Source organism: Mus pahari, chromosome 1, assembly GCF_900095145.1.
Source record: "Mus pahari chromosome 1, PAHARI_EIJ_v1.1, whole genome shotgun sequence".
Classification (NCBI taxonomy): domain Eukaryota; kingdom Metazoa; phylum Chordata; class Mammalia; order Rodentia; family Muridae; genus Mus; species Mus pahari.
In genome coordinates, this window is record NC_034590.1 from 16,089,133 (window position 1) to 16,110,920 (window position 21,788).

The following is a 21,788-nucleotide window of genomic DNA, read 5'->3' on the forward strand; positions in this document are numbered from 1 at the left end:
TTGAGACATTTTCAAACCAAGAAATATAGTGACTACCCATTTGTTTTTAAATTTGAACATCAGTTTGGCCAGGAGGTCTCACTCTCCTGCACCCGCCAGGACTCACTTCAAGAGACACCAACCAAAACTCTTACTTCTGCTTTCTTACTGACCTAGAACCTAAAGAAAAGCCCCAACCTGAATTCACCCACAGCAAGGTCCCCAGGCCAGACATAGCTCTGTCCCCTCCCTCCCAGCCACTAGAGAGGACTGGGAAGGATCAGTTCCCAATGTCCAAGGGCCAAATGCTCCGTAGAACATGGAGTAGGCAGGTGGATATGAGAAAGAAGGGAGTGGAGAGAGAGGGGGATGCAATGGCTCGGAACTTGCAGCTCGTCTTGCACCAGTACCCAGGGCTCAGCTTCCGCCTACATTTCCCCTTCTCTCTCACTCCAATCAAACACAGACCAGCTGGGAAGGAGGCCAACTTGTGCAAGTCCAAGATCCCCCCTAAGGCCACGATGTCACTGCTGCTGTTCCTGCTGACCTTGCTGTTGGATGGTGAGTGGGCCCAAGGCCAGAGTGGCCCAAATTGAGGCTGGGGCTGGGGCTACAGCTTATGCCTCTGTCTCCAACAGGGTCTCAAGGCCAGATGGAGAGCTACTTCCTACAGGTGCAGAGACTTGTGAAGGTGCAGGAGGGTCTGTGCATCTTCGTGCCCTGCTCCTTCTCCTCCCCTGAGAAAAGATGGCTTAGCCGCTCCCCAGCTTATGGTTACTGGTTCAAAGACATCAGAATGTCATCACTTAAATTTCCAGTGGCCACAAATAACAAATATAAACCGTTAGAATGGGAAGCCCAAGGGCGATTCCAGCTCTTGGGGGATATCTCTCAAAAGAATTGTTCCTTGCTAATCAAAGATGTTCAGTGGAAAGACTCAACAAGCTATTTCTTCCGGATGGAGAGGGGAGCTGAGAGATTCACTTTCAGGGAGGAGTTCCAGCTGCAAGTGGATGGTAAGAGTTGCAGACGGAGCAGGGAACCTTTGTCTCTCATGGGGGAGGGACGGTGGCAGATAGACTGCGAAGCAAAGAAGACTACTTCTGGGAGGAACAGCTGGAGTCACGGGATTGGCATCCTCTTCCTTAGCCCTCACTCAGAAGCCAGATATCTTCATTCCTGAGATCCTGGAGCCTGGGCAGCCAGTGACCGTTGTCTGCTTGTTTTCCTGGACCTTCAACCAATGCCCAGCTCCTTCTTTCTCCTGGATGGGGGATGCTGTCTCCTTCCAAGAAAGCAGACCACACACATCCAATTACTCAGTGCTGAGCTTTATCCCAGGACTTCAACACCATGATACTGAGCTCACATGTCAGCTGGACTTCTCTAGAAAGAGCACACAGAGGACTGTCCGACTGAGTGTGGCCTGTGAGTATGCTATGGTGTTTTGGGCTGTCCTGGTGGTGGGAGGTAGAGAATCCCCCCCCCAACTCCATGCTCAGGAGGGTTCGTGGAGGTGTGGTGGGGGTGTCCCTTAGTTGGTAGAGTGCTTGCCTGGCATGCCCGAGGTCCTGGGTTCCATCTTCAGCAGCACCTATTCGAGAGGCGGTAGCTGCACATCTATATTCCAACACTTAGGAGGGAGAGGCAAGACGATCGGGAGTTCCAGGTTATCCTTGGCTATGTAGCATATATACACGCTAGAATCCATGAGATCTCGTATAAAAGGAGCAAAGGTTGCTAGGAAGATGAGTAGGTGGATAAAGAGTTTGGCACACAAGTGTGGAGAATGGGATTTGAACCCTCAGAGCGTGCATAAAAGCGGGTCAGGCATGGTAGCCCCACGGGTAGCCTCCTCGCTTTGGGAGACAGAGACAAGTGATCCCTGAGGCGAGTGAGCTAGCTAGACTGGCTAAACAACTGACAAGCTCTGAGTTCAGTGAAGACCCTGCCTCCTTAAACAATGTGGACAGTGATTCAGGAAGGTACCCTACACCAGTACCTGGCTTCCACACACACTTATGTGCTCATGTGTGCATCCATACACATATGGCATGTCCACCACATACATTCACAATGAAGTGGTGGAGGGCACACCACCCTGGGTGTGCCTGTACCCCGAGAGGCGATGGTTGCTTCATTTCTGGTTGGTCACGTGCCTTCTCTGGGACGGTGGTGCATTTCTTTCCCTGAGGAACTTCTCATGAGGAGCAAAGCATTCCCTCTGAAGTTGGCTCACAATCTTCTCCCAGATGCCCCCAGATCGCTTGCTATCAGCATTTTCCATGACAATGTATCAGGTACGTTGGTCTCCTGGGGTCATAAAAGGCTGGTCCATTCCTCTTTGGGAAATGAAGTCTGGGGAGGGGAAAAGGGGCAGGTCTGAACTCTTTTTACTGCCTCTCCCTACCCGCCATCTTGCTCCCTCTCCCTTTCCTTATGTCTGTCTCTCTGCCCCTCTTTATCTATCTTTATGTCTCTGTCTGTCTCTCTCTGTGTATGTATTTCTTTGTCTTTGTGTCTATCTCTATGTCTATAACCATCTCTATCTTTCTCTATCCTCATTCTTCCTTTGTTTCTGTATCTCTGTCTCCATTTTTGTCTGTTCCTCTCTTCACCCTTTTCTCTCTGTCACTGTCTAGCTCATCCTCTCTCTTTAGTTCCAGACTTGCATGAGAATCCTTCACATCTGGAAGTTCAGCAAGGCCAGTCTCTACGCCTCCTCTGTACTGCTGACAGCCAGCCCCCTGCTACACTGAGCTGGGTCCTGGAGGACCGAGTCCTTTCTTGGTCCAGCCCTGTGGGGTCTAGAACCCTGGCACTGGAGCTGCCCTGGGTGAAGGCCGGAGATTCTGGACACTACACCTGCCAAGCAGAGAATAGGATGGGTTCCCAGCAACATACCCTGGACCTCTCTGTGCTGTGTGAGTCTGATCTACCAAAGGTTCCTGGTTCCAAGAAGGGCAAGGGAGTAGCACCAGGCTATAAACAGTTAGATTACTGTGCAGCTTGGGTTGGGGACCCAGTGAGTGATGCACCCACCCACCCACAGCTTCCATCCCTGGGAGGGATGCTCTGGCCAGGGAGAAGACCCTGGCCTGTCTGGAGCCAGTTCCCTGTCTTCATTGCAGATCCCCCACAGGACCTGAGAGTGACTGTTTCCCAAACAAACAGGACAGGTAAAAAGGATGGACAGAGGAAGCTGGGCATCTGGGTGGTGGATAGGAGGCATCCCAGTTGGTGGGCCACCTGGCAACTCTGCCTTCTGTCCTTCCCCAGTGTTGGAAATCCTCAGGAATGGCATCTCCCTCCCAGTCCTGGAGGGTCAAAGCCTGTGCCTAATCTGTGTCACCTATAGCAATCCCCCAGCCAATGTGAGCTGGGCTTGGGTGACACAGACCCTGATCCCAATCCAGTCTTCAGAACCTGGGGTGCTGGAGCTGCCTCTGGTCCAGAGAGAACATGAAGGAGAATTCACCTGTGCTGCACAGAACCCACTGGGTGCCCAGCGCATCTCTCTGAGCCTCTCTGTGCACTGTGAGTAGATAAAGGGACATTGGGGATCTGTGACGAGGGCCCAGCTGCTGACCATTCTCCTCCTCCTCCACAGACCCGCCCCAGATGTCCAGACCCTCCTGCTCCTGGGAAGCTGAGGGTCTGCACTGCAACTGCTCCTCCAGAGCCTGGCCTGCCCCCTCCCTGCGCTGGCGGCTGGGGGAGGGGCTGCTGGAGGGGAACAGCAGCAATGCCTCCTTCACAGTCACTTCCAGCTCACTTGGACCCTGGGTCAACAGCTCCTTGAGCCTCCTTCAGGAGCTGGGGCCCAGCCTCTGGCTCAGCTGTGAGTCCTGGAACACCCACGGGGCCCAGACCACCTCTGTCCTGCTGCTACCTGGTAAGGACCCCTTGGAACTAAGATTCACTATCGAGGGGCTTGGTAGGGTAGGCGGTAGGGCTCTGTGGTTGGAGCAAAGTCTGGGAGGGTAAGGGCCATGGCCTAGGTTGGTGTGAAGAGGAGCAGAAGGAAAGGCAGGATTCCCGGCCCAGAATGTAGTCGTGTTCTCTAGAGGGAAGCAGGAAGTTTACTTGGGCGCAGTGTGCAGTAGAAAATAAGATCACACACACATGGGATATGCTCATTCCTTTTCAGATAAAGACAGTTCCGCAGCATTCTCCAAGGGAGCAGTTTTGGGCTTTGGCATTACAGCCCTCCTTGCCGTCTGCCTCATCGTGGTCATGTGAGTTGGAAGAAGCTAATGAGGGGGTTGGGATATGGGCCCCCCTGGGAGAGAGAGGGCAGATGGAACAGTAGATAGCATGGTGGAGATTATTCCCACAGCATGAAGACCCTCCAGAAGAAAGGAACCCAGGAGGAAACCTCCAGGCCCAAGCTCTCACGGGGCAGCACAATCCTGGATTACATCAATGTGGGCCCCAAGGCCAGGTCCCTGGTGAGTTGCCAGCTGTACTTTCAAACTAGCATTGCCCTGCTAATTCTGCACATATCCCTCTCCTAGCCCTCCTACACCCATGCTTTAGAGATACGAAGGTGAAAATAAAGCATCCTAGATTAAGTCCAAACCCTTTCTAAGTCGGGGAACTCTCTCCAGCACTCAGCTGACTTTGCTCCCTTTATTTGTCACCACCAAGGACATGATTACCTATGTGTAACTACTTGATCTGTAGCTGCTGTGCTGGCAATAGAACCCAGAGCTATGTACATTCCTGGTACACCCATTCCCTCACTGCAGGATTCTTGGTGGGTACTCTACCACTGAGCCATACCCCTGGCCCCTCACTTAGGGATTCTAGGCAGGTACTCTACCACTGAGCCACACTTCCAGCCCCTCTTTGGTAGATGCTAGACAATTGCTGTACCACAGAACTACATCCTCAGCCCTAAAGAATAATTATTAACATCCTTGTGAAATGGTGTTTCCTACTGATTAAATTCAGGTCTCAATGTCCGCTGACTGGGTTCATATGCCTGAGCCTCCCCTTTTTGTTAATTATCACATGCTTTCAAGCAGTCATTGAGTTCCTCTGTGCCTCAACTCTAATAGTGGACTAATAGTGGTGCCTGCCTCCTGGGATTATATATATTAATATACTAGCTACATGTTAATATACTAATATATAATATATTATTTTATTATATAATAATATAATTTAATATTATTGAATAATTATACAATAATTAAATATAATATATTATGTATTTTTATATATTGCGTCTGTAAAATATTCAGAGGAGTCTGTGGCCCTAATTGAAGGCTCAGTAAACACTAGGTACAACCATGAGATCATATCTCTCTGGTGATGACTCAAATGAACATCTGTGTCTCCCAGCTTCCTCCCTGCACTCCAGACCCTTAGCCAACCCTCCAGGTAGCATCTACACTCCAGACATCAGTGGGTATTCCTTACCTGAGCCTGGCTCCATCTGTTTCTCTCTCTCTCTCTCTCTCTCTCTCTCTCTCTCTCTCTCTCTCTCTCAAACTGCTTCACCACAGTCTTCCCTCAACTCTGCAGTTCATGGTCCATCTCGCAGCTGGACACCACAGCTGCTTTCCTCATTTCCTCCTCTGATTCTGCTCTTGCCTCTTCCACTCCATTTCTCTGCACGTGACATCCTGTAGAAACCACACAAGCACACGTTTCCTCTGGAATGCTATTCAGCCAGCAAAAGGAACAAAGTGGTGACACATAGGACGATTTACTTGAGGCTTAGGGAGACACAGATGGAAAGTGAATGTTCTGTACTACGGGATTCCATTTATATTTCACTGACCAAGTTACAAAATTACAGAGACAAGGCTGAAAATGTAGCTCAGTCGGTAGAGCTCTTTTCTGCCATGCACAAATCCTCAGTCCAGAACTAGAGTGAGCAGAGTGGTGTGTGGCAAGCACTTGGGAAGTGGAGGCAGGAGCATTAGAAGTATAAGGTTGTCTTGGGCTGTACATAAAATTAAAGGCCAACGTGGACTACATGAGACAGATGACAAGTGAGTAAATGTCTTAGGGAAAGGGGAGTGGTAAGTGAGACTCTGAAGGACAGCAAGAGGGTTGCTCCATGGTGACCCAGAGCCCTGAATCTTGACTGTAGCTGTCACGTGTGCTTAACCGTGCTAGTTAATGAGAACAGCAACAAAGGGCCCCAAGCTGGGCCTATACTTATTCACATAGGGAGCAACCTTGAGGTCACACAGATCCTTGCACACACCCAGCTCAGGAGCACAACCCTGAGCACGCCCAGCTAAGGCACACACTCCTGAATATGTCTCACTACGGAGCATGCCTCTGCTCAGTTTAAAGTCATTGGTAAAGTAGAAAACATGACACAAGTGCCTTTGGGCATGCTCAGACTGGCCTATAAAGAATGGATAGGAACACTTTGAAGGTGAGTTAAACAGGAGTCTCCCCTAGAAGGCAGGTAACAAAGTCCATTGTTCAGATATCAGCATCGTGTGAATATTGTGTCGCAGTTAAGGTGTGAGTGGAGTAAGGGCACAGGGACCTTGCACAGAGCACAGAACGTGGCACACTTCTGTGACATTTTGTCTTTCACAGAGACTCTCATGTAGCCCAAGCTGGCCTCAAATTCCCTTTATAGCTAAGGATTTTCCTGTATAGCCAAGGATAACCTGGAACTTCTGATCCTCCTGTTTCCACCCCTGAGTGCTGACATAAGAAGCGTGTGCCATCGTGCTTGATTTATGCGGCGCTGGGCATGGAATCTAAGGCTCTGTGCATGCTAGGCAAACACTCTGCCCTGAGGGACACCCTTGGCCCTGCTTTTGACATGTTTGTAATCCTTTGATCATTCCAAAACATAAAGTAGAAGAAAATTATAGATTAAAACACCTCAATCCCCTATTAACCTCCCCCTCCCACAGCCCTACCCCACCCCGTGATCACTTCTTTGGATTTCCAATGCCATTTTGGGGTCTTCTTAGTAGACACTTCCACTTGTCTTACAAGACTAACCGTGTAGTGATATAGAGCACCCTGAACTTTTAGTTTCAAACTTTAACCTTTATTTAGTATTATTTATCAGTAGTATTATTGGGAGCTGTGTATGCATGCCAAGTGAACATTCAGAGGTCTGAGGATAACATCTCAGGAGTCAGATCTCTTTCAATTTTAGATGCCAGGGATGGAACTCAAGTCTTCAAGCTTGTATTTTAAGCACCTTTACCCACCAAGCCATTCTTCGGGGCCCTATCTTGTTCATTCATTCACTCATGCATTCATTCATTCATTTTCCTTATTCACTTATTCACTTTACATCCCACTCACTGTCCCCCTTCTGGTCACCCTCTCCCACAATCCTTCTCCCCCCATGCCCCATCCACTTCTCCTCTGAGCAGGTGGGGAATCTTTCTTAAGCACACAACTCCAGACACTGTTAGAATAGTTAAATGTGTTGCTTCCTTCCTTGGGAGAATTTTTCTCTGAAACTGCATGGCTCCTGGCTCCCTCTAATGCTCTTTGCTTGATTTTCACCCCATCCTAAATGCCCAGAGTGACTTGTCATTTTAGCATTTAGCATTTAGCAAATGCTAAATGCACTTTAGTATTTATATGTAATAATTGTGCCTATTGATGGGTACAGTGTGGCACTCTACTCACACACACACAGCACACTGATCAAATTGGGGTAATTAACATATGCTCTCTAGCTCAGAATTAAGTATTTCTATGTGGTAAGATTATCTAATCTATAGCTATAACTCTACCTTTTATTTTGTTTATTTAAGTTTTGTTGAGACAAGGTCTCACTGTGTAGTTCTGGCTAGCCTGGAACTCACTATGTAAAACAGGCTGGCCTCAAACTTACAGAGACACACCTGATTCTGTCTCCTGAGTGCTGATATTAAAGGCATGCACCACACTCAGCTTTATGCTTCATTTGTACTCTTAATTATTTGTGCGTGTGAGTGCACATGTGTGTGTGTGTGTGTGTGTGTGTGTATGTTTGTGTGTGTGTGTGTATGTGTGTGTATACACATTATGGGTGCAGTTCTTGTAGTGGCCATAAGAGGGCTCAGATTCCCTGAAGTTGGGTGGTTAGGATCTGCTGGGAGAGGCTGCTGTAAGTGCTGTAAGAGGGTCCTCTGGAAGTGCAGCAAGCGCTCTGAACTGCTGAGCCATCTCTCTAGCCTGGACTCCTGCTTTGATTTCTTCACAGCGTTCATCACTTGCCTTCACTAGATTTTTGTTCATGTGCTGTCTGTTCCGTGATTCCTGTGACTCTAAACCTAGAGCCCCAGTTCCCAAGTCAGTGGCTGGCACATGCTAGGTGCACAGTGGCTCTTTGAGTGAATAATAACGCATGCCTGCTCTCCACTCAGGCTCGGAACTGGAAAGCTGAACCAGACGCCCCTTCTGGGAGCTCACCCCTGGACACTCACGTCCCTAAACCAAAGAAGAAGCAGAAGGACACACATTTTACATCCCCTGGTTGCCCATATCCCAAATCATCCTCTCAGGCTCCAGTCTCTGAAAATAACCCGGAAGAACTCCACTATGCTGCTCTCAACTTCTCCCGCCTGAGACTGCAGGAGACCCAGGATCCCCAAGACACCTATTCTGATTACGCAGAGGTCAGAGTCCACTGAGGGTGTCCTGGGTCTTACAACGGAGACCTAAATGGTAAAGTAGTTAAGGGAGCCTCCAAAAGAAAGCAGGTGCTCTCCTTAAAAATAATCCTGGGGTTGGGGGGTGTTAAATACGCTTGCCACCAAGCTTGATGAACTCTGACCCGCATCGTGGAAGGGACCGCCCACAAATTCACCTTTGACTCCCCACATGTGCACTGTGGCTCACACCTATGCACACACACACACACATGTAAGTTAATAAATAGATGTACAAAACATTTTTTAAAAGATGACGGCTCCTATTTGGGTATGCTCTAAGTGTGTCTCTCAAAGGCTTTTGTGGGGGAAGTGTAGCCCTCTCGGTGGCAGGGGGAGAGGTGATGTGTGCTTTTTCAGGAATGGGATGTGGTAGAAGGTGTTAGGTCTTGGGTCATTCATTGCACAACACTTGTAAGGAGTCAATGCTGGTTTCACAGAGTGGACCAGTTCTCAAGAAAGGAGGTTACAAGTTTGGTGGCCAAGCTCTCTTGATCTTCCCATGTCTTATCAATCTCTCGTGCACTCCTACCAAGATGCCGTCTGTCATGTTGTGGTGTAGGCACACGGCCTTCATCAAAGCCTATGGAAGATTTCAAAATACCAGTCAACAGTTGCTTTTAGTGAGAAAAAGCCTACCCAATCCTGTCTTCAAGGAAGAAGAAGCAAGAAGTCAGCCAGCTTAAATACTGAAACAAAAAGTGCACCGATCTTAGAGCCTCTTTCTTCTTATCTTGGTGTCTTAGTTTGGGTTTCTATTGCTGCAAGGAAACAGCAGGACCAAAAATCATGTTGTAGAGGAAAGGGTTTATTTGTCTTACACTTCCACATCTCTTTTCATCACCAAAGGAAATCAGGACAGGAACTCAAACAGCACAGGAACCTGGAGGCAGGAACTGAGGCAGAGGCTGTGAAAGGGTGCCCCTTATTGGCTTGCTTCTCATGGTGTTCTCAGCCTGGATTCTTATAGAACCCAGGACCACCTGCCTATGGCTGACCCTCTCTCATCAATAACTAATTAAGAAAATGCTATACAGCTGAATCCAATGGAGGCATTTTCCCAATTATGGTTCCATCCATTCAGATAACTCTAGTTTGTATGTCAAGTTAACATAAGTCTAGCAAGCATACTCAGTTTTCTTTTACTGTAATAAAGCACCATGACCAAGACAACTTATGAAAGAAAACATTTAATCTGGAGGCTCATAGTTCCAGAGAGTTACAAGCCCGTGGTCATAATAGTAGGAATAATGGCAGGCACGCATGCATGCAGCGTAAAAAAAAAAAAAAAAAAAAAAAGCAATTAAGAGCTATCCTGATCTGCAAGCACAAGGCAGAGAAAGAACCTGGATTGGTGTGGGCTTTTGATCCCGCAAGGCCACACTCAGTGATATACTTCCTCCAAGGCCACATTCAGTGAGCTCTGGCTTTGATTGAGTCTTATTTAATTGACTAACCCTACGTCTTAGTTACGTTTCTATCGCCATGAAACATGAAGAAGAGAGCTAAGTCAGAATGGTATCGACTTTTGAGACTTCAAGCCTGCCGCCAGGGACACACCTCCAACAGCACCTTCTGCAACAACGCCACATTGCTTAATTCTTCCCAGATAGTTCCACCAACCTCGGATCATGTATTCAAACATATGGGCCTATAGGGGCCATTTTCATTTGAGCCACCACACGCTAACTCACTGAATAAGGAAGAAGAGTGTTGGAGATTATTCCTGACATAACCTCTCTCTCTCTCTCTCTCTCTCTCTCTCTCTCTCTCTCNCNCNCNCACACACACACACACACACACACACAAAATGGGACAAATTGTAAGGTGGACACTGGAAGGCCCTCCACAAAAAGCGGGGTGGGTGTACATCAGAACATAAGGATGGGAGATCCTATTATAGTCTGCTTCAACTAGGAAACTACCCTTGAATGTCTCTTTGACCTTGGAGTTTATAAGTCTGTGTTGCTAAAGCAACAGACTTGGGCAGAGGTCAGTTATTTCTAAACACATGAGTTAAAGTCATGACTTCTGCAATAACGGCTTAGGACTTGAGGGAGAGTTGCTATTACCCAGAACTCTCAGGGACTAGCCATGTTGTGTTAATGGGTGGGGGTGGAGAAGAACACCAGGCTGGGCGTCAGGAGACCCAGCTTGAACTTGAGGGATGGCCACAATCCTTCTTCAATCAGCCTATGAGAGACCAATACACACATGTGAGCACAAGACAGCTTTATTTTGCTAATGGCTGATCCAGAGTTCTGTTAAAACTCTCTCCTGGGCCAACGTAATGGCTTAGCAGGCTAGAATACTTCCCACCACACCCAGAGGCCTGAGTTCAATCCTCAAGAATCCTCTGTTGTGCCGGGCGTGGTGGCGCACGCCTTTAATCCCAGCACTCGGGAGGCAGAGGCAGGCAGATTTCTGAGTTCGAGACTAGCCTGGTCTACAGAGTGAGTTCCAGGACAACCAGGGCTACACAGAGAAACCCTGTCTCGAACCCCTCCCCCCAAAAAGAATCCTCTGTTGGAAGAACAGAGGTGACTCCCCCAAGTTGTCCTCTGACCTTCAGACACAAAATATAATTTCTAAAAAGACTCTGTCTTTATTGTGTTTTTGAAGTCTTTTACTCACTAGTGATTTGTTTAGTTTTAGTTTCTTTTTGCTTGCTTGTTTGCGTTTTTTAGACAGAACCTCCCTCTATGTGTAGTCCTCACTGGATTGCAACCCACTAGGTCAACCGAGGTGGCCCTGAACTCATGGAGATCTTCCTTACTCTGCTTCCTCAATGCTGGAATTAATAGAGTGTACCACCATGCCTGGCTAGCTTTTTGGGTGTGTGTGTGTGTGTGTGTGTGTGTGTGTGTGTGTGTGTACACGTACATACAGTCTGGCCTCAAGCTACATATGTAGGAAAAGATATCTGATAAATTATTTCTCTGTCAGAGAAATGAGCCAATTCAAGACATGATTAGATGAGATGAGATGAGATGAGATGAGATGAGATGAGATGAGATGCAGGTTTATTGGGAAGCTGCTCTTAGGTGAGTTCACTGGCACCAAGGACAGAAGCCAGGGAAGTCACCACAGGGAGGGGAGCAGGAAGGGGGAAAAGAAAGAGAGAAAGGAAAAGAAGAGAAAAGAAGAGTGAGTAGACCAAACTGTCTGAGTTATATAGGGAAGATCCTCTGGGGAAAGGGCAGCCCAGCCCCCTGGCTGGAAAGTTGATGGTTGAGGGTAGGATATGCCAGGTAGGGACTGAAGGATGCTGGGAAAACCCAGAGGCCAGGTCTGCTTTGGCAAGTAAGCCATGCACCTCAGTCCCTTGTCCCAGGGCCTAAAACCAAACAATAACCCAGAACCTCCTCCGGTCCTCGGGTTCTATCTCCCAAATGGTGATTCTCGGGCATGTGCCACCACACCTGGTTTATGAAGTGCTGGAGATCGAACCTGGGGCTTTGTGCACTTTAAGCAAGCACTTTACCAGCTGAGTCACATCCAAAACCCAGTCAGTCAGTTCTGAGTTTTTAAAGACAGCCCGGAGCTGGTAAGGATTTAGCAGGCAAAGGCGCCTGCTGCCAAGCTGATGGATGACTTGAGCTCTATCCCTGGGACCCAAATGATGGGAAGGGAGAATAAACTGAGATACAATAAATAACAAAAGCAATAAAGCTTAACCCACCAGTCCTAAATCAAAAGTTTAAGCACAACTCAAATTCCAGTTTCTCTCCCCGATCCAACACTGGTTCACTGTGACCCCTGACCCTAGAAGGAGCAACCCCACTTCTTAGCCTTGTTCTGCAAAGTCTTGGGGCTATAATGATCACTAATGGGACAGGTGATTCCTGATCTAAATGGCCACTACTGTAGCCTCTCTTGGCTGAATCTGGGCTTTTGGCCCTCTGCATGGTGAGTATCCAGAAATGGGCTTTCCTTGGAGCAAAAGTAGGAAGACATGGTTAGCTACAGCTCAATTTTTTCAATTTTTCAGTCTTGGGGAGGGCTGTAAATAAACATTTATTCACTTATTTTATGGATATGAGTGTTTTGCCTGCACATCTTTAAGTTTGCTATGTCTGGTGCCTGGATTATTCAGAAGAAAGCATCAGATCCCAGAAACTGGAGTAACAGGTGGTTGTGAGCTGCCACGTGGATACTGGGAACTGAACCCAGGCTTTTGGAAGAGCAGCCAGTGCTCTTAACCACTGATCCATCTTACCAGCCCCTCAAAAGGGATATTTCAATTTAGGCTTAATCACTAGACTTAAGAGACTCAGAGGGAAAGATAAAATACCTGAGAACATGGGTGTAGGCTTCTCTAAGAGAGAGTTGTGGCTTCTTTTGTCTCTTGATAAGAGAATAGGGTCCTCTTTCTAGGCGTGGTGGTGCACACCTTTAATGCAGCACTTGGGAGCCAGAGGTAGGTGGCCTTCTGTGGGTTTGAGGCCAACCTGATCCACATAGTGAATTCCAGGGACCCTGCCTCAAAAAAAAAAAAAAAAAAACAAAAACAAAAACAAAAAAAACAGGAACAAGAGAATAAGAACTCCATAACTTGTCCAGTTCCACCACTGTGTGATAGCACATAGCCTGTTGATGTGTGTGTGTGTGGGGGGGGAACATGGATTAGTTAGGGGAGTGCTTGCCTAGCATGTGTGGAACCCTGGGTCTAATCACCAGTGTCACAGAAGGAGGCCATGACGGCGCACTCTTGTAAGGAGGATCAGGAGTTTAAGATCAGCTTTTGCTACATAACAAGTTTGAGGCCAGCACGAGCAACACGAGACTCTTAAATGTCTCACAATAAGTAGTGGCATATGCCATTAATCCAAGGGCATATATCTTTGAGCTTGAGCCCCGACTGTTTTTATGGAGAGCATTCCCAGCCCATTAGGGCTCTTGTAGTGAGGCCCTGTCTCAAAACAAAACAAAACAAAACAAAAATTGTCAATCTACAAAATAAATGAATGAATGAACGAACGAATGAATGAATGAATACACCTTAGTCTAATCTTACATCTTGACTTCAAATTCAGTCCAAACCCTGTACCCTCCTTACCCACCTAACATAGGTTCACACCTTGCCAGGTGTTGAACCTTCTAGCACTTTGCTAAACAGTGGGGAATAACTTTCTATCATTTATAAGTTACACAGTTTGTAACACTCTCTTTTGGGTGTGAAAACAGCTTCTGAAGCAGGAGAAGGTGACAGTGGCCCCATTCCCATCCCATTCTGAAGACAACTGAAGAGAAAAATGAGGACTTGGGCCCCAGTGAAGCTCCCACACCTGCACCAGTGGCCTCCGCCTCTAGAGGGCAGCACAGCATATGCAGCCATGCCTTAGCAGACAGACCATTCAGCAGCACTCTCCTAAGGGCAACCCCCCAGAGGATACTGCACTGCTCACCTAGTTTACCATCCCCTCCCCACGTCCCCCAGATGTCCTGACACGAAATCTTAGTGGCAACTTTGACTTATCTTTATCATTTCCTTTATCAAGAGCTCCTGGACATTTTCCATCCTGAATGTGAGTGTGCAAGCGGCTTCCTCCACTGTCCCAGCTAATGCTGAGCTGACAATGCTGAGTTCGCTCTCTCTCTCTCTGTCTGTCTCTGTGTGTGTGTGTGTGTGTGTGTGTGTGTGTGTGTGTGTGTGTGCACGCGCACACATGCGCACACACGCAAGAGAAACAGATACCAGGCTGGGGAGACAACTCTGTTGGTACCCTGAGTTTGATCTGCAGAACCCGAATTCAAGGATAAACAAATAAACGACCTTCAAGACAAACCTCCTGACCTGAGTTCCATCCCCAGAACCCACATGATGGAAGAAGAGAGCCAATTACCATAAGCTGGCCTCTGAGGTTCACTCCCCATTACAAACACATGTGGTTACCTGTGTGCCTGCATGCACACACGCATGCACACGAACTCGCACACATACATGGATATATAAATAAGCAAATAAATAATTTTTTAAGAGAGTTTAAAAGCCAGGCATGGCACTATTCCCTTATAATTGAAGCAGGCAGATTCCTAAGGGAGGGTTGATGGCAATCTGCCCACTTGGCTAGTGAGAAACCTGTCTCAAGAAAAAGTGTGTGGAGAATAATACCCAAAGCTATCCTTTGACCTCCACTCATAAGTGTATGCACATGCATGGACAGAGATGAAAAAATATAAACACCTGTGTCCAGAACAAGCGGCAAGCAGCAGGCTGAGCCCTCTGCACTACTTTGTAACAAGGCAAGAACTTAAAAGCTGGAGGAGAGCTAATTGGGCTCAGGGGTCACACAGCTTCGCCTAGTCAAGAGAAGGCTTCACTTCAGTAAGCAGGCTGGAGGTCACACCCACAACAGCAAGTCCCCACGGCCTCTTTCTCTACTGATTTCTAAACCCCTGGGACCCTCTCAATGACTTTTAGATGAACTTGCTAAACCCTTCTCACCAATTACATTGCCTCTTCTTTCAGGGACAGAGCAAAAAGTCACTGGAGTTTGCAGCAAACCCTGGAGCTGAATTCCTGGTTTACTTTCTCAGGGTTACCTGCTTACTCAGACTAGGACTGGGTACAAAGAGATTTGGCCTCCACCTACCCAGGGCCAGAGCCAGCACCAAGGGAAGGAAGCTGCCTTTAAAGGGCCAGGTACATAGACAGCCAATTTGGAGAGTTCCTCTTGTTCCAAGTGGAGCTGAACCTGGAGTGGGGGAGAGAGAGAGAGAGAGAGAGAGAGAGAGAGAGAGAGAGAGAGAGAGAGAGAGATCCCTCCAGTCTGGGAATGGGCATACAAGGACTCTGAGAGCCTATGTGGCTGCTTAGGTCACACAGTAGTTAAGTAACAGACCAGGGAACAGAAGAGGAGCTGGAGCTTTGCTCAATGGGACAGTGACTGTCCAGCATGTGCCAGTTCCTGTTTTCAACCCCTAACACTGAGAAGACAAACAACAAGAAAGTTGTGTCATCTTTGTTTGGGGATACCCACTGCAGCAGTCCAATGGGATGGCCTGCTTCCCAAACACTGCTCAACTTGGCCTTCAGCTTCCAGGTTCACTACACATCAAAACCCATTCTCTGTGTGGCCCAGGCAGACCTGGATCTTGCCTAGGTCGATCCCAACCCTCTTCTGTCTGTCTGCTTCCCCAATGGATTAAAGCTATATACCTACAGCCCAAGTGCCACAGACTCACTTTGGGTCCCCGATCTGTGGGGAACGGGTCTCTTGGTTGCAGGTGAGCGAGGATNCGGCGGATGAGTGACAGACAGTCCACACGAGAGAGGGTGTAAAACTGAATGTATTGATCAAAATGAGCATCACATCTTTAATACAGAATCAAACAAGAAAAGCGGGGCAGGATACATCCGTTGTAACAAATGACACAAGACAAAGGATAGAATACATGAAAAGACCAGGGGGTGGGACCAGGCAGCTTGAGGAGGAAGCCAGGTGCAAGGCTAGTCAATAGTTGAACCCCGCTGTCAGGGGTCCCCTCGATTATGCTGTCCTTTTGGGCCTAGCAGAAAAACCTGTTTTGGGGGTTTCTGCTCTGGCAGATCTCATGAATAATGTAATACCACATCCCCCCTATTTCCTAGGCCTTGGTAAATACTTGCATATGAACGTAACTGCCACAGGTATACTACTCTAAGCTTTGCCCTGGGCTTGGCTCTGTTCTTTGTGATGCTTAATCGGTTTCACCAGTCTTTACTAGAAGTGAATTAGAATGTTAATGAACAGGTAACCTTCTTGCTGAATTACGAGCTCCTGGCTTTAAGGAATTATCAGGACTTTGGAACACTGGCTTTAAGGGAATTTCACCTATGATAAAAGTNTAATCTTTAAAGGCATTAATAATATTGAAAGAGAGCATATATCATACTAGCATGCGGATAGGGTTCGTGTATATAGATTATNGAAAATGCCAGGACTCTAGGAGGCTGAATCTCCTTGAGATTCTTTTCCTCAGGACTCGGTCCAGGTTTTCAGGCCTGTTGTGAATCACCACTAGAGTGGGCATGGCACCCAAGCCCTTCCATTCTCTTACAGTGAAATTGGGCTGAGGGATTCAGGTCAGTGGTAGAGGGCTTGCTGGGGATGCCAGAGGCTTACATTCCATCCCAATAATGCAGAAAGAAAGAAAGAAAGAAAGAAAGAAAGAAAGAAAGAAAGAAAGAAAGAAAGAAAGAAAGAAAGAAAGAAAGGAAGGAAGGAAGGAGAGGGGGAGAGGGAGGGGGAGGAAGGGAAGGAGGAAAGGAAGGAAGGAAGGAGAAAGAGGGAGGGACTATTTACTGCAAATGCTAGCACTGGAAAGGCAAGAGACAGAAGGATCAGGAGTTCAAGATCACTATCAGCTACATAGCAAATTTGATTACAGCCTACATGAGATTCAAGAAAGAGAGGGGGCAAGGGAGGAGAGAGGAAAGGAGAGGGACGTGGGGAAAGGAGGCAACAAGATGGGGGCGGTGGGTAGTGGAAGAACAGAAGAGCATTGGATGAGCACTTGCCGAGACTGTGAGGTTTGGAACTAGAGGAATGTCTCAGTGATTAAGAGAACTTGCTGTTCTTGCAGAGGCCCAGGGTTCAAGTCCCAGTACCCACGTGGCAGCTCACAATCACCTGCAACACGAGTTCCCGGGGATCTGATGCCATCCTCTGGGTTTCTCGGGCACCGCACACACGCGGTGCACAAGTAATGCCGGCAAAATACCATACCTGTAAAGTAATTTTTAGAAAGAAGTCTTAGTTTTGTTTCCAGCATCACAAAAACAATATATATATATATATATATATATATATATATATATATATATATATATATATATAAAATCAACGTTCAAAATCTTAGGCTGGGCCTGTAGCTAGTAGGCAGCGAGCATCCCTAGCACATACAGCATCCTTTGATCAACCCCCTACACCACATAAAACATGAGCAGTGGCACACATCTGTAATTCCAACACTTGGGAAGTGGAAGCAGGAAAACCAAAATTCATCTTCAGCTACACAGTGATTGTGGGACCAGCCTTATCTTCATGATCATTTGCCCCTTCACCCCCCCCCCAAAAAAAGCAAAGACAAAAACAAAACAACACAACAACAAATCCTAAATTAATTAATTAATTAAATTGAAAAAAGAAAAATTCCAGCCTTTTCCTCCCTTATTCCGACGCATGCTGTGACCAGAGACCTACTCTGTTTTGTCCACTAGAGCAGTGGTTGGTTGAGTTTGGTTTCGTTTTTGAAACAGAGTCTTGTGTAGCCCAAGTTGGCCTGGAATTCCCTGGGTAGCTGAGGATGACCTTGAACTCTTGATCCTGCTACCATGATGGTAGTAGCATCACGGCCAACTTTCAATAAATATTCCTTAAGTAAACAGGGAGAAGGGCAAAGGCTTCTCAACCCACTGCAGTGGCAGCAAGGAGATGGCGGTGTCTCCGGCTAAGGGGCTGGAGGAATGACTTAACGGTTAAGGATGCTTGCTGCTCTTACAGAGGACCTGAGTTCAGGTTCCCCTGCAACTTCAGCTCCAGGAAACCCAACCCCCTCTTCAGGCCTCTGCAGTTACTGTACTTACATGTACATATATGCACAAGGGCATACACATAATTGGAAATAAGAATAAATCTCTAATGGCAGTATGCTGGCTAACATGAAGTTGATGGCTCACTTTATGTTTAAACATTTAAAAAATATTGTGCCTTTGCTTTGCAGAGAGCTGTAAAGGAAAAATGAGGCATCCGATGTTAAGGGCTGTTAAAGGTTACTCCTATAATTCCCTGGTCTTGTACAAGTTTTTTTTGTTGTTTGTTTGTTTTTAAAAAACTGATGCTTATGCAAGATAATAGGTTGTAAGATTAACTGCTGCTTTTGCTTCTGTAAGCAAAAGCTTATTTTGCTCTAGATAACCTTCTTCTTGTAGGTAAACGGAATGTAATTTTATGTTCCTCAACTTTACAGACCCCTGACTGATGCAGCTGGACTGTATCTGGGGATCCCAAGTCCTGGTGTAAACCTAGCTCCAGCAGCTAAACAAAAGCCTCTTCTTTGTCTAAAATTTACTAACAGTCAGACGCCTAATGACCCTAGACCCACAATAGCAGCAAGGACACTGTTTATACATACTATAAAGAGTCTCACCAGAACCAATGACATTGGCCCCATTTTTAAAATGAGGAAACTGAAGCAAAGAGACTGGGCAAATTTAAGGTCACAAAGCAAGTTAAAGGTCACATGTGATAGAATGCCTAAGTTTACCTGGATGCCTAGGTTTATCATGACCTACGGTCCCCAGTCTAAAAGTCACAGCAATTCTTAAGAACATCCTGCGAGCAACAGAAACACAGAGGGAGAAGCAAGTGCCTAGGCCTAGATCCCTGGGTCTGTGGGAGGAGGCTGGGTCTGAATCCCGGGATCTAAGGGAGGAAGATGAAGATCTGAGGGAGGAAGGCCTGGACTCCTGGGTCTCTGAATAAAAAAGACTGGGACTGGACCCCTGAGTCTGAGGTAGGAAGTCTTTGGTCTAGAACCATAGGTCCAAGAGACGAGAGCTGGGGTGGGAGAGCTGCTGAGTCCTGGCGTCCTCTGTCCTCCATCTAGGTGGCAAGAGACCCTGGGCCACCCAAAGGCAACGCCTTGCATGCCGTTAGCCACGCCCCCAGAACCGCCCCCTTTACTTTCAGACCCGGCCCTTCCTTTTGCCCCTCCCTTTTGCCCCTCCCTTTCCTGTTAAAGTTCTGGAAAGATCTGGAAAAAGACTTCAGACACGATTGAGGAGATGGACGAGCTAGAAGACCGGGCTTTGTGTAATGGGTAAGTGAGATAAAGACCTTCCAGGAAAGAGAGCCTTGCTAAGAAAAGAGAGCAGAGAATCTTAGAGCGAGCAGTGTCTTGAACTGAACGTATCGTTTAAAAACCAAATAGACGCCGGGCAGTGGTGGTGCATGCCTTTAATCACAGCACTTGGGAGGCAGAGGCAGGNGGATTTCTGAATTTGAGGCCAGCCTGGTCTACAGAGTGAGTTCCAGGACAGCAAGGACTACACAGAGAAACCCTGTCTCGAAAACCAACCAACCAACCAAACAAACAAAAAACCCCAAATAGACAGATTCAGGTATATGACCTAGGAATTCTCTCGAGGATTTTGGTGGCTGACTGTTGAGCAAGATACTTCCAGATATGGGAGCAGAAGAAACAGAAGTTCGAGGTCAACCTTAGCTACAGAGCCTGGCTACATGAGACCTCATCTCAAATAAGTAAAATAATTCGTTACTAAGTTAAGCCTTAGACGCAACAGCTAGGAATTGGAACTGAAGTGTTGGGTCCTGGGATTGATCAGAAAAGGGAATAAGACAGTGAGTGGGTGGAGGAAGTCACTGTGTCTCCTGGAGGCTGTTCAAAGGTACCAGGCAGTTGGTGATGTACTGACCACCCTGTTATCTTCCTAGGGACAACCTTTCTTTGCCGTCAGCTGGGACAGAGTCATGCCCTGCTTCAGCCACCCCGGCCCTGCCACCCTCGCTCCTGAGCACCCTAGACCCAACCCACCTGGGGCTCCCAGAGCAACTGGCCTCTGTCACTGTCCCCATCCGCCTAGACACCCTGTCCTACCTCCTACACAGTGCCCTCCTGGGTACCTACAACCTCCAGCAGTCCTTACCCCCTTGCTCCTGCTCTGCCCAGCCAAGCCACACCTGGCCAGACACAGTCAGGAGGCCATCCAGGAGATCGGGCCAGGCCCGTGGAGGCTGGGAAGTTCGATGCAGGCCTTCCCGGGGCTGGGACAGAGGCAGGGGCAGGGGCAGGGGCAGGGGCAGGGTCTGGGCAGAGTCACAAAGGGGCCCTGGAAGAGCGGAAGAGCGGGAGAGGAACGTGTCAGGGGAGCCTGGGGCTGGCCCCAGGAGCCCACCAGTGACACCACCATCCCAGGATGGGCAGAAGGAAGCTGGAGAACTATCTGAAGACTGGGAAGCGGACTACTAGGACCCTGAAGAGCATCCAGTACCTGGTCACCCAGGGATGTTCCCAGAGCCCAGTGTCCTTAAAACTCCAGAGGTACCCTGAGAAATATCATTCCTACAGCCTCCCCAGCCCCCCAGACTACAACCTCTGAAGGCCTCCTGCAGATCACCTGGTAAAGCCCAATCCAGCCCTAGAAATAAGAAAACTACGTGCCCAGCCTCGCAGCATCTCAACACCAGCTACTTACTACTCCAGTTTATCCCCAATGCTCTCAAGGCTGCTCCAACCCCATTTCCAGACCACACCGTACCCCCAAAGCCCTTCCTCTCTCCATTCCACAGTCAGCCCATCTTCGCCAACTCCCCACTCACCTCTTGGCCTAACCCAAACCCGCTCTCATCCCTAATTTGTTTATTTGCTGGTTTGTTGTCGGTTTTTTTCCATGCTAGCCTCTTGAGTGCCAGTCAAAGTCGGGAGTAAATTGTAACTCTAAAGTAAATTGCAACCCTCTTTTACTTTTATCTTGAGAAAGAGTCTCTGTAAGTATCAAGCTGGCCTTGAACTTGGGATCCTCTTGTCTCAGTATCTGGGATTAAAGGTCTGGTCCACAGGCCTCCTGTCATTTCCAGCTTTGCTTTGTTTTAAAACCGGTTACACCAGTCCTGCTCTCTCGGCCAGGGTTAAGATTGGTGTGGACTACTAGCCTGGGCTCACTCCCCAGGCCCTGGTCCTCATCTGCAGTTACCATATCTCATATTCACCTTCACTTAACAACAGTGCTCTGCTCAACTCCAGCTCCAGCCCCAGCATTTGCTGTGTCCCAGCCCAGCTCTGACAAGCCCTTGATCCTACCCTACAAAGAACCCCCTTGGCCTGGCATGTCTAGACACCTGTATGCATCCGCGCCATTGCTGCTTCCAGTCCCTGGAGCTGGGAAGCCCAGGTTGAACAATAAAAGGGTGTCTACTCTTATCTCTTTGTGTGGGCTTTGCTTTCTGCAAGGGTCAGGATATCCAGGGTGGGGCCTGGGATAAAGCCTGGGAGATGGGGAGGGTCACAGACAAGAGGTTGATGGGGCCCCTTTGTCCCCTGCTTCAGCAAATTCCATTGGGGCCTCTGCTGCCACTGTGTTTCTGCCTGCTGGAAGCTGCTAGGCTGTGCAGTCATTGTGTGGGGAGGCTTAAGGGATTTGGGGGAACCACGAGGCAGAGATGC

At 47.9% G+C, this 21,788-nt stretch overlaps 2 protein-coding genes across 2 annotated transcripts; both read left to right on the forward strand.

The window, feature by feature from the left end:
- Positions 1–220: 220 nt before the first annotated feature.
- Positions 221–8,860, forward strand: LOC110331578 (sialic acid-binding Ig-like lectin 10). The gene is made up of 12 exons (XM_021212316.1): positions 221–311; positions 446–540; positions 618–995; positions 1,129–1,407; positions 2,232–2,279; positions 2,640–2,903; positions 3,111–3,158; positions 3,259–3,516; positions 3,590–3,874; positions 4,130–4,217; positions 4,319–4,430; positions 8,334–8,860. Exons 2-12 carry the CDS (start codon positions 501–503, stop codon positions 8,598–8,600), a joined length of 2,067 nt encoding a protein of 688 aa, XP_021067975.1. The 5' UTR covers positions 221–311; positions 446–500; the 3' UTR covers positions 8,601–8,860.
- A 10,529-nt stretch (positions 8,861–19,389) lies between these two features.
- On the forward strand, positions 19,390–20,594 carry C1H19orf84 (chromosome 1 C19orf84 homolog). The gene is made up of 2 exons (XM_029546417.1): positions 19,390–19,424; positions 20,060–20,594. The coding sequence occupies exons 1-2, from the start codon at positions 19,390–19,392 to the stop codon at positions 20,592–20,594; spliced, it is 570 nt and encodes a 189-aa protein (XP_029402277.1).
- Positions 20,595–21,788: the final 1,194 nt, after the last annotated feature.

Coding starts and splice junctions, on each gene's coding strand:
- LOC110331578 (XM_021212316.1), top strand. CDS start 501: ATGTCACTGCTGCTGTTCCTGCTGACCTTGCTGTTGGATG. Junction 2,280..2,639: donor TTTCCATGACAATGTATCAG/GTACGTTGGTCT, acceptor CTCTCTCTTTAG/TTCCAGACTTGCATGAGAAT. Junction 2,904..3,110: donor CCTGGACCTCTCTGTGCTGT/GTGAGTCTGATC, acceptor TCTTCATTGCAG/ATCCCCCACAGGACCTGAGA.
- C1H19orf84 (XM_029546417.1), top strand. CDS start 19,390: ATGGACGAGCTAGAAGACCGGGCTTTGTGTAATGG. Junction 19,425..20,059: donor GACCGGGCTTTGTGTAATGG/GTAAGTGAGATA, acceptor TTATCTTCCTAG/GGACAACCTTTCTTTGCCGT.